The sequence below is a fragment of the Sturnira hondurensis genome, unplaced genomic scaffold (assembly GCF_014824575.4).
Source record: "Sturnira hondurensis isolate 20B ecotype Veracruz unplaced genomic scaffold, ASM1482457v3 Scaffold0020237, whole genome shotgun sequence".
Taxonomy (NCBI): Eukaryota; Metazoa; Chordata; class Mammalia; order Chiroptera; family Phyllostomidae; genus Sturnira; species Sturnira hondurensis.
In genome coordinates, this window is record NW_028092868.1 from 952,939 (window position 1) to 965,964 (window position 13,026).

The 13,026-nt window shown below is 40.9% G+C and overlaps 1 protein-coding gene across 4 annotated transcripts in view; it reads right to left on the reverse strand.

Moving 5' to 3' along the window:
* The window catches only part of SUPV3L1 (Suv3 like RNA helicase), a 35,468-nt gene that overhangs the window by 11,008 nt on the left and 11,434 nt on the right, over positions 1-13,026 (reverse strand). For all 4 annotated transcript variants that reach the window (XM_037029204.1, XM_037029205.1, XM_037029206.1 and 1 more), the window contains exons 4-9: positions 12,295-12,409; positions 10,959-11,127; positions 8,936-9,047; positions 2,752-2,829; positions 1,373-1,464; positions 12-192 (exon numbers count right to left, since the gene is read on the reverse strand). In XM_037029204.1, coding sequence (XP_036885099.1) covers positions 12-192; positions 1,373-1,464; positions 2,752-2,829; positions 8,936-9,047; positions 10,959-11,127; positions 12,295-12,409 — 747 coding nt within the window. The remainder of the gene's footprint in view (positions 1-11; positions 193-1,372; positions 1,465-2,751; positions 2,830-8,935; positions 9,048-10,958; positions 11,128-12,294; positions 12,410-13,026) is intronic.

Sequence of the window (13,026 nt, forward strand, 5' to 3'; positions counted from 1 at the left end):
CCAGTAATTACCAGGTGGGAGACTGCCATATATAACAGCTGATTCCAATCCCCGAATTTCAATCTGGCGACTCACAGAATAAATATCATTCTTGCTGAAACAGACAATGCAGTCCCCAGGCCGAAGGTTGTCTAAAGATTCCAGTGCCTGATCCAGCACACAGATGGGGGTAAGCCTCTTGTAGTCTCGAACCTTTAATATTAAAAGACATGATGCTGTGAAATAACACACCTAACTCGACTTCAACTTACAGACATTCGAGAGCAGTTAAAACCTGACAACCTCCAATGTTTTTCAAGGGGAAATACAGAAACACATTTAATATTGTAATAAAATTACCATCAGTTCACAATGCTAACTCTAAATTAATAAAGTGTTAGAGAATGTTCCATAAATTTTCAACACACTTTCATATACATTTGATTTTCATAGCAACTTAGTAAGAAGGGTTATTAACTATTACTTCCGTTTTATAGAAGAGTAAAATAGAGCTCAATAAAAGATCAAACGTGAAGAGATTTTTTTCCAGTTCTAGTCTTATGTGGTTTCCCTAAGAACACAAAGCTAACAATAGCAAAACCAAGACTAAAACTGAAAATATCTTGTTACATTCCACTACCTCTCCCTGAAAGCTGAGCACAAAACTGAAGTGATGGATCAATTTTTAAATATTTCTTTATCTTACTACAGAACTCAGGTAAAGAAAATAAAGAGTAAGATAAAAAGAAAACCAGTTACACCCTGGCTGGTGTAGCTCAGTGGATTGAGCGCGGGCCTGCGAACCAGAGTATCGCGGTTCGATTCCCAGTCAGGGCATGTGCCTGGGTTGCAGGGCAGTTCCCAGCAGGGGACACACCAGAGGCAACCGTATATTGATATTTCTCTCCCTCTCCCCTTCCCTTCCCCTCTAAAGATAAATAAATAAAATATTTTTAAAAAAAAAGAAAGAAAACCAGTTACTTCCTACTCTAGGAATTTTGGAAAGAGATATAAACTATCTCTAGCAATTATATATATATATCAAAAGCCCCAGTGAGACTTCATAAACCACAAACTTCTGCTGAGCCTCAAACTTCCAACATTGCTGATGTATTTAATTCTAAAGAGACCTCCTGAAACTCCAGAAGGTTTTGTCAAGAGAATACAAAGAACCTCCTGTACTCTGGAAGACTTACGGTGTGATGGCTACTTGGTCAGAACTTCAAATCATGAGGTTCAACCAAATACATACGATCTTGTTGACTATGAGGAAATGAAGCTTTCCTTGTAGTTAAGACCAGATTTTGCCACTACCTGGGGCCTCTAGAGCCACTGTCTGGGTACTCTGGGTGACCTGAACGCCACGCTGAGGACAAAACACGGAGTCTAGTACCTCCACTTCCTCCCCAGTCATGTACAAAAGCTCAGTAACCAGGTCAATAGCAGCAGCTTCTCCACACAAATGGACCTCCTCAGCACAGAGTCCTGTTGAATGTAAAATCACAATTTTTAAAACTTTAAAGATATAAAATTAAATAACCAACACTTTATATAACAAAAATATTTAAGTTTGTTACCTACTACTGCCTTACAACTTCACCAAGTGTTTTCATAAATATTAGCTCTGATTCAAACCTCAACAAACTCCATTTTTACAGATCTCAAAGCTTTTAAATCGATTTAGCCAAGGTTTTGAGTCTATTAGAAGGTGATGCCAGCCAGGACGAGAGCCCAGCAGTTCATCACTGGCGCCGGACATTAGCCCCATACTTGTGTTTTTCAAATTAGCTTCCATGGAATCACTGAGGTGCCTCAGAGGCTGGGGGCTGGAGGGTAGAAGGAACACCATGCTCCTTACCCCTTAGCAAATCTATTTTCATCTATTTTACATTAAAGCTTCAATTAATACTCTTTGAAGAAAGAGCACAGCTGTTTGTTTTTAAATTTAAAAACACCTGCGCTACAACATGCTGACAAAACATTCACTCCAATTATCAAATAGTAGAAACATTTATTCATGTCCATGGACTTCGAGAATTCCATCTCTAGGGGGCTATCCTAAAGAAATAATAAAATAAAATTTTAAAAAGCTATGACCAGAGAGATTTTTCCTGCAGCATTATTAATAATAGGGGAAAATGTTAACTCTGGAAAAAATTACACTACAACTCTTTAATGGAGAATATACAATGTTATGATGTGGTACCAAAAAAATGTCTGACACAGCCCTGGCTGGTGTGGCTCAGTGGACTTAGTGCTGGCCTGAGAACCAAAAGGTACAGGTTCGATTCCCAGTCAGGGCACATGCCTGGGTTTCAGGCCAGGTCCCCAGTTGCGGGGTGTGTGAGAGGCAACCTATTGATGTATTTATTGCACACCAATGTTTCTTCCCTCTCATTCTGCCTCTTCCTCTAAAAAGTAAACAAACAAATTCTTTTAAAAATGCTTGAAACAACATAACTGAAAAACCAAAATACAAAATTACATAGTCACAAAACTAGCATGAAACACCAAAATCTTAATAGTGGTTGTTGTAAATATGATGAGATTTGAACATTTTAACTTTAATTAAATGGTTATGCTAATTTTATAGTAGAAAAATGAACTTCCCATTATTTAAGTAATATTTGAAAAATAAAACTAACACTGAGCTGACTCAACTGTTGATTTGCGTCAAAAAGAAAGAACCCACCTGGCCCTACATGGCCAGGGCGAGCAGGTAAACGCCTCTCAGTCACAGAACACAGGTTTCACAGCAACAGGACCACCCACCTAGAAGTGCTCTGGTCCAGGCCCATCCTCTGGCGGGGTCTTTAATCATTTGAATTTCATCAATCACGGCCACTTCATCTTAAAGTAAAAAGTTATCGTGAGCACTATGAGCTACTTAAATAGCATGATAAACAGACCACAACACCAAAATTCAAGCTTTCATCATCACTGATCACTAAGTGCTTTACAATGATATTTCCTTTAATCCTCCCAACAAATATAAGAGCAAAATCAGTATCATCGGCATTTTACAGAATAAACTGAGGCCCAGAGAAGTCAAGTCACTGGCCCAAAAGCACAATAGGTACAATTTAGTGTGAGATCCGAGGAATGGAATTCAAGCCGGGGCCATCTAGCTCCATAGCCCAGACCCATAACGAGGCAGGGTCATTTGTTCTATTTGCTGCCATCTCAGAGGCAGCCTGGAGAATCTGTCTAACGAGAACTACTGTATTTTGGTGTGTATAACACGCACTCTGTTGCCCAAAATTGTGAGGGAAAAGTAAGGATGAACACTATATATGGGTAGTACTAATTCTGTATCTATGTAAGTTTTTTTAATTCTTTTATGCTTATGTGTTAAAAGTGTAACTGTAGAAAGCAGAAATGGTATCCATGTGAAAAATACCCTAGAAAACGAAAATGGGTTTTATTTCTAAATATAAATAAATAAATAATTAATTAATTAAAACATTTTTTTCCCCAACTTTGTGCCAAAACCATGGGTGTGCATTATACACAGCAAAATGCAGTAACACACCTACGCAGCAGTAAAAGAAAGCCATATCCTTGCTCCCAGGAACCAGGAGCAGACCACCTCGCAGTACAGGAAGCACCTCCACCGGAGGGACCCAGACTGCGAGGAGCAGAGTCCAGGGGGAGTGTGACTCGCTGAGCTCCAGCCACGCTCACTCCGAGAGCTTTAAGTACATCACTACGGTAAAAGTAAGTGCCGCATTTTATCTCCCAATGCCAAAATGCTCCCAAACTATATTTTCTTTAAGTCATATAAATTACAATTTTCTTCCCAAAACACCAAGGAATAAAGAGCACATTAAAATGTTTTAAAATGTAATATGCCCACAATGACACTTAGAAAACAAAGTTAATTTTACACTGAAAAACCGCTAGATTAAAAACTGCTTACTGCATCTGGGACATACAAACAAGATTAGAAAAGCGGGATGAGGAGACGGAATTTTGATTTACAAACCTCTGTGCTGCCTGAATTTTTACCATGTACTACTTTTAGAACGAAGTAATTTTTTAAAAACTATCCATTTACTCAGAAAGTTAATATTAAAATAAAAAAGCACACTACTAAATAGTACATAATGTGCTCTAATACATAATAGCACATAATATATAACCCCTATTTTATAATATACACACCCACAATGGACATATAATACAAACACAGACAGAAAAATATCTGAAAAATATATACAAAGTTATACTTGTTGATTCCAAATGGATGGGATTGGGAAATTATGTACTTTTCTTCTCTTTGTATTTTTTTATGTTTTTTATAAGAAGATATGATTGCTTATATAATAAGAAAAAGTTAATTTTCATTTAAAATATTTTCAAAATTTCTTAAATGGTTTACTGTAGTACTATATATAATAGTGAAAGACTTTAGACAACTTGAATATCCTTTAATGGAGGAATGTACAATTTCAGTCATAAAGTGGAACATTATATAGCACAGAAAAGGAACTGAAGAGTCTGGCACCAGAGTGAGAGCTGGGCGGAGCACCTTTGCAGGAACAGAAGGACTGGCAGAGGCCACTGTTCTTTTTCTGAGCCTCCCCAACACAAAGCTGGCAGGTGGGCACCGTAACTGAGACCCCATCAACCTGGTAACCCCAACCTGGTAATTCCCCGACACCCTGCCCAACTCAACTTGCAGGCCCACCCAAGCCCTTTCCAGTGGTTTTCCATACAAATGGCCTCTCTCTGCTCATGTTTCAGACTTCCCTAAAATCTCTCATACAAGCAGCATCTGGCCTCTGCTTGCCCTGAATCTCTCACTAAGTGGCCCCAGCCTGTCAGTAGGGGCAACTGGGCTTCACTTGCAGCTTGGCCTCTCCTGGGTACCTCCAAGCCCAGCACTAGTAGCAGCTAGTTGCATACAGCTCTGTAGCTCATGCTGGGCAGCCCCAGGCAGGGCACAGGCAGTGGCTAACCTTGTACCTCCTGGGAGTCTCCACACCAGGTGGACAGCTTCAGACCACACCAATTACAACCCTACCACCTCCATGAGTGACACACTCAAGGGGCAAACGCAGTGAGCACCAAAGCCCACTGAAGCAAGTCCTGCACCATGGGATTGGTTCCTGCACAGCAGGTCTTCTGCTGCAGTTGGAGCCAGTCCTTGCAGTCGACAAGCTTGGGGGTCAGTACCTCCCAGTGATGCCAACAGCAATCAAGGCTCAACGACAACAGGGCAGTGCAGTTGGCCCACACAGGGTGAACCGAGAGGGCCCAGCTGGGGTGACTGTGGAGGCTGCGCCACTGGGCCCTACAGGACATCTACTACACAAGGCTACTCTACCAAATCCAGATGACATAGGAGCTCTACCTAATACATAGAAACAAACATAAGGAAGTAGCTGAAATGCAGAGACAAAGAAAGAGGTCCCAAATGCAAAACACAGGAGAAATCTCCAGAAAAAGAGCTAACTGACAGAGAGGCAAGCAAACCAGATATAGGGTTCAAAACATTGGTTATAAGGATGCTCAGGAAACTTAGTGAGAACTTTCACAGCACAAAAAAGGACAATGAAACCGTAAGAAACAACCAGTCAGAAATGAAGGATACAGTAACTGAAGCAAAGAATTAGAGGGAATCAACAGTAGAGTAGATGAAGCAGAGAATAAAATCAGCAATCTGGAATATAAGAAAACAGAAAATACCCAATCAGAACAGCAAACAAAAAAAATCCCCCCAAAATGAGGCTAGTGTAAGGAGCCTCTAAGGCAACTTCAAGTGTATCAACATTCACATCATGAGGATGCCAGTAGAAAAAGAAAAGGCAAGAAATGGAAAACCTATTTGAAAAAATAATAACAGAAAAACCACTCTAATCTGGTAAAGGAAATAGACACACAAGTTCAGGAAGCACAGACAGTCCTAAACAAGATGAACCCAAAAAGGCCCACACTAAGACACATTATAATTAAAATGCCAAAGGTTAATTAAAGACAGACTCTTAAAAGCAGCAAGAGAAAAGCAGTTACCTAAAAGGAAATTCCTGTAAGACTGTTAGCTGATTTCTCAAAAGAAACTGCAGACAAGAAGGGACTGGCAAGAAATATTCAAAGTGATAAAAAACAAGAGCCTACAACCAAAATTACCCTACCCAGCAAAGCTATCATTTAGAATTGAAGGATGGATAAAGAGCTTCCCAGATAAGAAAAAGCCAAAGGAGTTCATCATCACCAAACTAGTAGTATATGAAATGTTAAAGGGTCTTCCTTAGGAGCAGGAGGAAGAAAAAATATATCAAAAATATAAATAATAAACGATCATAGAGACTTCCAGCCAAGATGGAGGCATAGGTGGAAACACTGTGCCTCCTTACACAACCAAGTTTAAAGACAACAAAGTTTTAGTAAACAAAAACACAACCAAGACACAGAAAATTGAACTGTACGGAAGTCCAACAACGAATCATTCGGCCAGACCAGTAAGAGGGGCGGAGTCAGCGGCTGGCAGAGTGGGATCGGGCAGGAAATATCAGCCGGACCAACCCAGTCTCGCAGGCAGCAGTTGGCAGATCCCAGGTGCGGGGTGGCAACGGGCAGACCCAGTGAGGGCGCAAGGCAGCTGGCTGACCGTGGTCACACATTTGCAGATAAACCAGGCGCAGAGGGGAGCAGTGAGACAGACCGTACAACACAGGGCCCCAGCGACGGGAATTAAAACCTAAAAGCACCAATTGGAAAAACTTTCAGGGTCAAGGTGCCAGGAGAAGCTCTCAGGTTCACAGAGAGTTTATTGGAGAGACCCACAGGGTCCTGGAGGGCGCACAGGCCCACACACCCAGGAGCCAGCAACAGGGGGGCCAGGTTTGCTTGCAGGAAGCAGCAGAGGGGACTGAAATCCAAGAGAGAGCAGAACAAGGGCCGTTGCCCCTCTCTGACCCCGCCCCCACATACAGCGTCACAACCCAGAGACCTGGGTTGCCTGCCCTGGTGAACACCTAAGGCTCGACCCCTCATACGTAACAGGTGCCAACAAACCAAAACATTATGGCTCAAGCACAGCTCAAAGCCCCAGAGCCAATACTTCTAAGTGACCAAGAGACAGCCAACCTATCAGATGCACAGTTCAAAATACTGGTGATCAGGATGCTCACAGAACTGGTTGATTTTAGTCACAAATTAGAGGAACAAATGAAGGCTAAACTAATTGAAATGAAGAGAAATGCACAGGAAACCAATAGTGATGGAAAAGAAACTGGGACTCAAATCAAGGGAGTGGACCAGAAGGAAGAAAGAAAGAACCGAACAGAAAAGAATAAAGAAACAAGAATTCAAAAAAATGAGGAGTGGCTTAGGAACCTTCAGGACGTCTTTAAACATTCCAACATCCGAATTATAGGGGTACCAGGGGGGAAGAGGAAGAGCAACAAGTGGAAAAGTTATTTGAACAAATAATAAAGAACTTCCCCAATGGCAAAGAAAATAGACTTCCAGGAAATCCAAGAAGCTCAGAGAATTCCAAAGAAGTTGGACCCAAGAAGGAACACACCAAGGCACATCATAATTACATTACCCAAGATAAAAATGAAGGAGGGAAGAGATAAGAAGCAGTTAAGAGATAAGAAGACAGTCACCTATAAAGGAGTTCCCATCAGACTGTCAGCTGATTTCTCAAAAGAGACCTTACAGGCAAGAAGGAGCTGGAAAGAAGTATTCCAAGTCATGAAATCCAAAGACCTACAGCCAAGATTGCTCTCTCCAGCAAAGCTTTCATTTAGAATGGAAGGGCAGATAAAGTGCTTCCCAGTCAAGGTAAAACTGAAGGAGTTCATCATCACCAAGCCCTTATTATATGAAATGTTAAAGGGACTTATCTAAGAAAAATAAAACAAAAAATATGAACAGTGAAAGGACAGCAAACTCAACTATCAACAACTATCAACAACCACACCTAAAACCAAAGCAAACCAAGAGGACAGCTAGATCAGGAGTGGAACCATAGAAATGGAGATCACATGGAGGGTTAGCAACAGGGGAGAGGGAGGAGGAGAAGGGGGGAGAAGGTGCAGAGAATAAGCAGCATAGACGGTGGGTAGAAAATAGAGGGGAGGGCGGGAACAATGTGGGAAACACTGAATCTAAAGAACTTGTGACACATGGACATAAACTAAAGGGGGGAGGAGTGTGCAGAGTGAAGGGACATGGAGGGGGAGAAATGGGACAACTGTAATGGCATAATCAATAAAATATATTTTAAAAAAATAACAACAATAATAATAAACAACCATAAAAAAGAATGAAATCTTACAATTAGCAACAACATGGATGGACCTAGAGGGCATTATAAGCGAAATAAATCAGTCAGAGAAGGAATACCATATGATTTCATTTATATGTGGAATCTAAAGAATGATATAAATAAAGAAAACAGAAACAAACTCACAGATACAAGGAACAGACTTATGACTGGCAGAGGGAGGGAGGTTAGGAGACTGGGTGAAAAAGGTGAAGGGACTGAGAAGTACAGATCAGCAGTTACAAAACAGTCACGGGAATGTAAAGGAAATATAGTCAATAATAGTGTAATAACTGTGTATGGTGCCATTTGGGTACTGGACATATCAGGGGGAAGGCTTTGTAAGGCATATGATTGTCTAACCACTATGCCGTACCCCCGAAAGTAATATAAAATAATACCGAAAAAAAGAGAGGGGGAAAGAATTGAACTGAGGATTGGTACAAAGGTAACTTCATACCTGTTAACATATCTTTTAAGAGAAAAAGGGAGAGAATGTTCAAAAGCAAACATGACAGAAAGTTCTGGGCGCTTATTAGTAGTAGCAGATAATGAGTATTTCTTGTACACTTCCCTTCTTTGTCTCAAATTAAAATTTTTTTCACAAAAAGCATTTTATATGTTGACCAATATTTTAAAATAAAAAACACTAAGTCTTTAAAAATGGCGAGCACGTACAAGGAGTGGTGACACTGCACATCTCAACAGTGCAGGCGACGTGGGCAGCCTGCTTCCCCTCCGGACCCACAGTCACTCGCTCTTCGCCTGTCACCAGGTCACAGGGCACACCCTAGGACGACAAAACACAAACAAACCTGGAATTATTTTCACCTTGAAAACAACAGCAAAAAGTAGTTTTGGATGTTTAACAGAATATTCTCCATTACAATCAAGTTCATTTGTCTAATAGCTAAAACAAAATATTCACAATCCTTTAAAAAATTTTTTCATAAAAAATAAAAGCTATTCTCTTACAAAACTTATGTAAACTCGGAAACATCTCAAGACAGCTAAATTCTCAGGTAACAAAAGCATGAGAAATCACAGCGGTTTCACTTTTTCACTTTGTATGTTTCTGTACTGTTTCAGTTTATCTATGAAACATACAATGTCTCTATATTCAAGAATATTACAAAGAAAATACAAGCATGTGAAGTCTTCCTAATACCACTCCTCCATGCCATGGTGTATCACAGTGATCAACCCCCTTGGTCGCCCAGGATGAGAGTTCCCGAGGATGGAAACCCGGTGCTAGACCTGGGGAACTCCAGGCAACTGGGGCAGCCGGCCTCCAGGGACCTGAAACCAACCATGAGTGAGCATCAGACACGTCCAAACTTAAAGACAGGTTGCAACACAACGGACCTGCAGTGGTCTTCCAAAATGTAAAGGCTATGAGACAAAGGAAGACGAGGAAATTGTCTCAGACTAACGGGAACCAGAGACAAGACAACGAAAGAAGTGTGAGAGCCTGGACAGAATCCAGGGGTTGGGGAGGCTGAGGCAGGGGTAAAAGGGGAGTGTTATTATTGTTACTGGGCAACTGGCAAAACTGGAATACAGACTATGGATCAAATAATAACAGTCTATCAATATTAAATGTCCTGCTTTAGATATCCTGTGGCTATGCAAAAGAAAATTTTTGTTCTAAGAGATTCTAAAGAGCAGTACTAAGAGAAAGTACTTTTTAAGTATTTACAGATAAAGAGGCAATTGTGTACGAAAATTACATACATTATTCAAAACAAAAAATAGAGAAGGTAAATTACCTACCAAAACTGGTTAATCTCACATTATAGACATCATATCATAAAACATGAACACAATATTAGCCCCGTTATAAAAACCAATGGGCCCTGGCCGGTGTGGTTCAGTGGATTGAGTGCCAGCCTGCGAACCAAAGGGTCGCTGGTTTGATTCCCAGTCAGAGCACATGCCTGGGCTGCAGGCCAAGTCCCTGGTTGGGGACTCACGAGAAGCAACCGCACACTGTTGTTTCTCTCCCTCCCATTGTCTCCCTTCCTCTTTCTCTAAAAATAATTAAATACAATCTTTAAAGAAAAAACAAAACAAAATCAATGCCTTGGACCATGGGGCGTTCAGTCCTTTTCAGGTTTGAAATGGTGGCTTCAGTCTTTGTCATTAGTTCTAATTGATCACATCAGAGTTCTCACCTAAAGGTAAATTAAACATCCTAACAGAATAGTGGTCACATTGTGTCTGAGGAGTCAAACTCTGAGGAGTCAAAGGAGGAAGTTCAGAGACTTTCAACTGAACTTTTAATTCTATATATATATAGAATATATCAATATTCTATTTCTTAAAAAAAAAACAGTATGGCAAAATGTTAGAAACTGGATGGTGGGGTCAGGTTATTTGTGTTACTCTCCACCTATCTCCGTATACGTGAACTGTTCCGTAACCCTGTACTGCATCCATTCTAACACACACATTTTTTTCACATTTCAGTATCTCTGAAATCAGGATACATCTTAACAAATGATGGCATGTCAGAGTTTAGTTGGCAGCACTTTTTCAGGTGGCACATCTTACAGCTGACGGCTGGTCAGATGCATAGAAATATGGCAATTCTGGTCACCGGAGGGTATACTGCACAGGCACACCACCCTCCTGTCTCCATTCTTACCCTCTCCCCCACACACAAAATTAACAAGGAGCAAATATTTGGCAACACACTGACATCGGCATTACTCTTTTCGAAGATCTCGTGTGCCAGTAATTTCAGAGGGCCACAGTACACTCCAGATTTTGCTGACAAGTACTTCTGGATTGCGTGATACGTCTTTCCACTGTTTGTGGGGCCTGAATGGAATATTATCTTCCGCTGAATGGCTCTGGCTTCAGGGTACCTAAAAGATGAGTAGGTAGGCAGATTAATCTTACTAATTTCAAAATCCACCTTGGCAAAGTTTGCAATAAAAAATGTTCCAATTTTTAACATTTGCAAAATGACATCTTTAAAAAACTTAAATGACAAGTTTTATATCCACACTAAAATGATGACTTTCCAAGAACGACATTTACTAACTAGAGGACAGAAAAATCCAAATGCAAATTAATTTCCTCGATATTTTTGCCATTGTATAAATCCTTTTTCCTCAGTAGTTACTTCAAGTAAGTTTAAACTACTATTAGCTGCATAAATATGTTCACATCACTTCCACAGCTCTAAACACATGACCTTGTAAGCAAATATTCCCAGGCTTCTGGATTTCAACATGTACAATGTAATGACTGAGTCTTCTGCCTCTGGCCATGGTGTGTGGTACTGGACTTGCCCTCCCACCACAGACAAGTACAAAACTGGACAAAATATACGCAGCAGCTGCTTGGGGACACAAACAATGGGCCATGCAGGACTACAGGCCCTGGGAGAAGGGAACACTTGAGCTAAGCCATAATGCACCCCAGCAGGGCACGGGGAGGTAGAACCCAAGCCAAGTACAATAGTCCCACTGAGCTGAGCAGCAGAGATCAAGTCCAGAGTTGCTGAAGCAACTGAAATTTAAAAGACAGTGTGTGGAAGAAAAGAAAGGGTGCAGTGCAAGGGGAGCCTTGAATTCTGTGTGGGAGTTTCCTGTGGGTCACCTGGCCAAGGGCTGCGCTGAACACATGCACAGCCTAGCAGAGAACAGCTTGCTAAGGGTCTGAGCAGAAAGTCTCCATGAGGTGACAAAGTACTGGGAGATACTGGAGTTTAGTCCTGGTGGTTGTGACGGAGTGTGTTAACACCCAGGCATGCGCTGACACACAGACAGGCACACGTGAATTGTAAGGACACCTTAAAGTAAGCTACTGTAGCTCTGTAATAGTAAAACCTAAAACCAAGCTGGATTAGGATAAAGAGAAGACATGGGTTAATTGCCTGCCAGAATTAACTGCCTCTTTCTAGGGAAAACAAAACAATCCAGACTCCTTATGATTTATCATCCAGCATACAATAAAAAATCGTCATCATCACTACTCTCACAAGATTAAAAACCAAAAAGTTCAAATCCAGAAATGAAGGAACTGACCAATTAGGTGGTATTCTTAAGTCACTGATTTTACGCAGATCATCCTTGCACTCCAACACAGGAAATATCTGCTTTGCGTGTCTCAAGAAAAATGGAAATAAATCATCCACATGAGCTGGAAAATAAAACACTAATTAACAGGCACAATCTACACATTATCCATAACTACACTTGGTAAAAACTTTTTTCTTAATGAGCTAAGTTTGGGGGACAATGTCAGGATAAAAAGAAAAACTCTGGAGCAAGAAACTCTACCCTCTTCTGAGATCCTGCATTCTGTTACATGTTCCTCTATTTTCACTTGTATTTTCTAGAAAAAGGGAAAATGGCTGCCAACCACTATGCTCTACTCTTCCAAAATAAGCAGGAAAAGATGAGTATTGGAGAAAGTTAAATTTAAAAAAATAACCTAGAGATATATACTAGAGAAAAGGCCTGTGGTAATGGAAGAGAAACGCAGGTGCAAACCTTTTGTAAACCACAGACCACTGAGGGACGAAACACGGAAGTGCACTGATTCCCCAGCAAGAAGCCTCCAGCCCTTCGAGGCTCTGAGGAGGGTGAGGCCTCGTCCCATTCCTCTCTGTACACAGGTTCCACCTCAGTGCCTGGTACAGGTCAACATCTAATTATCAAACAGATTTAAATACATAACCAAAGCCAAGTTGCCTATGGGGACAAAACAATGATGTTACTTTTTTTTTCTTTTATGTCAAGAACTCTGTCCTGACA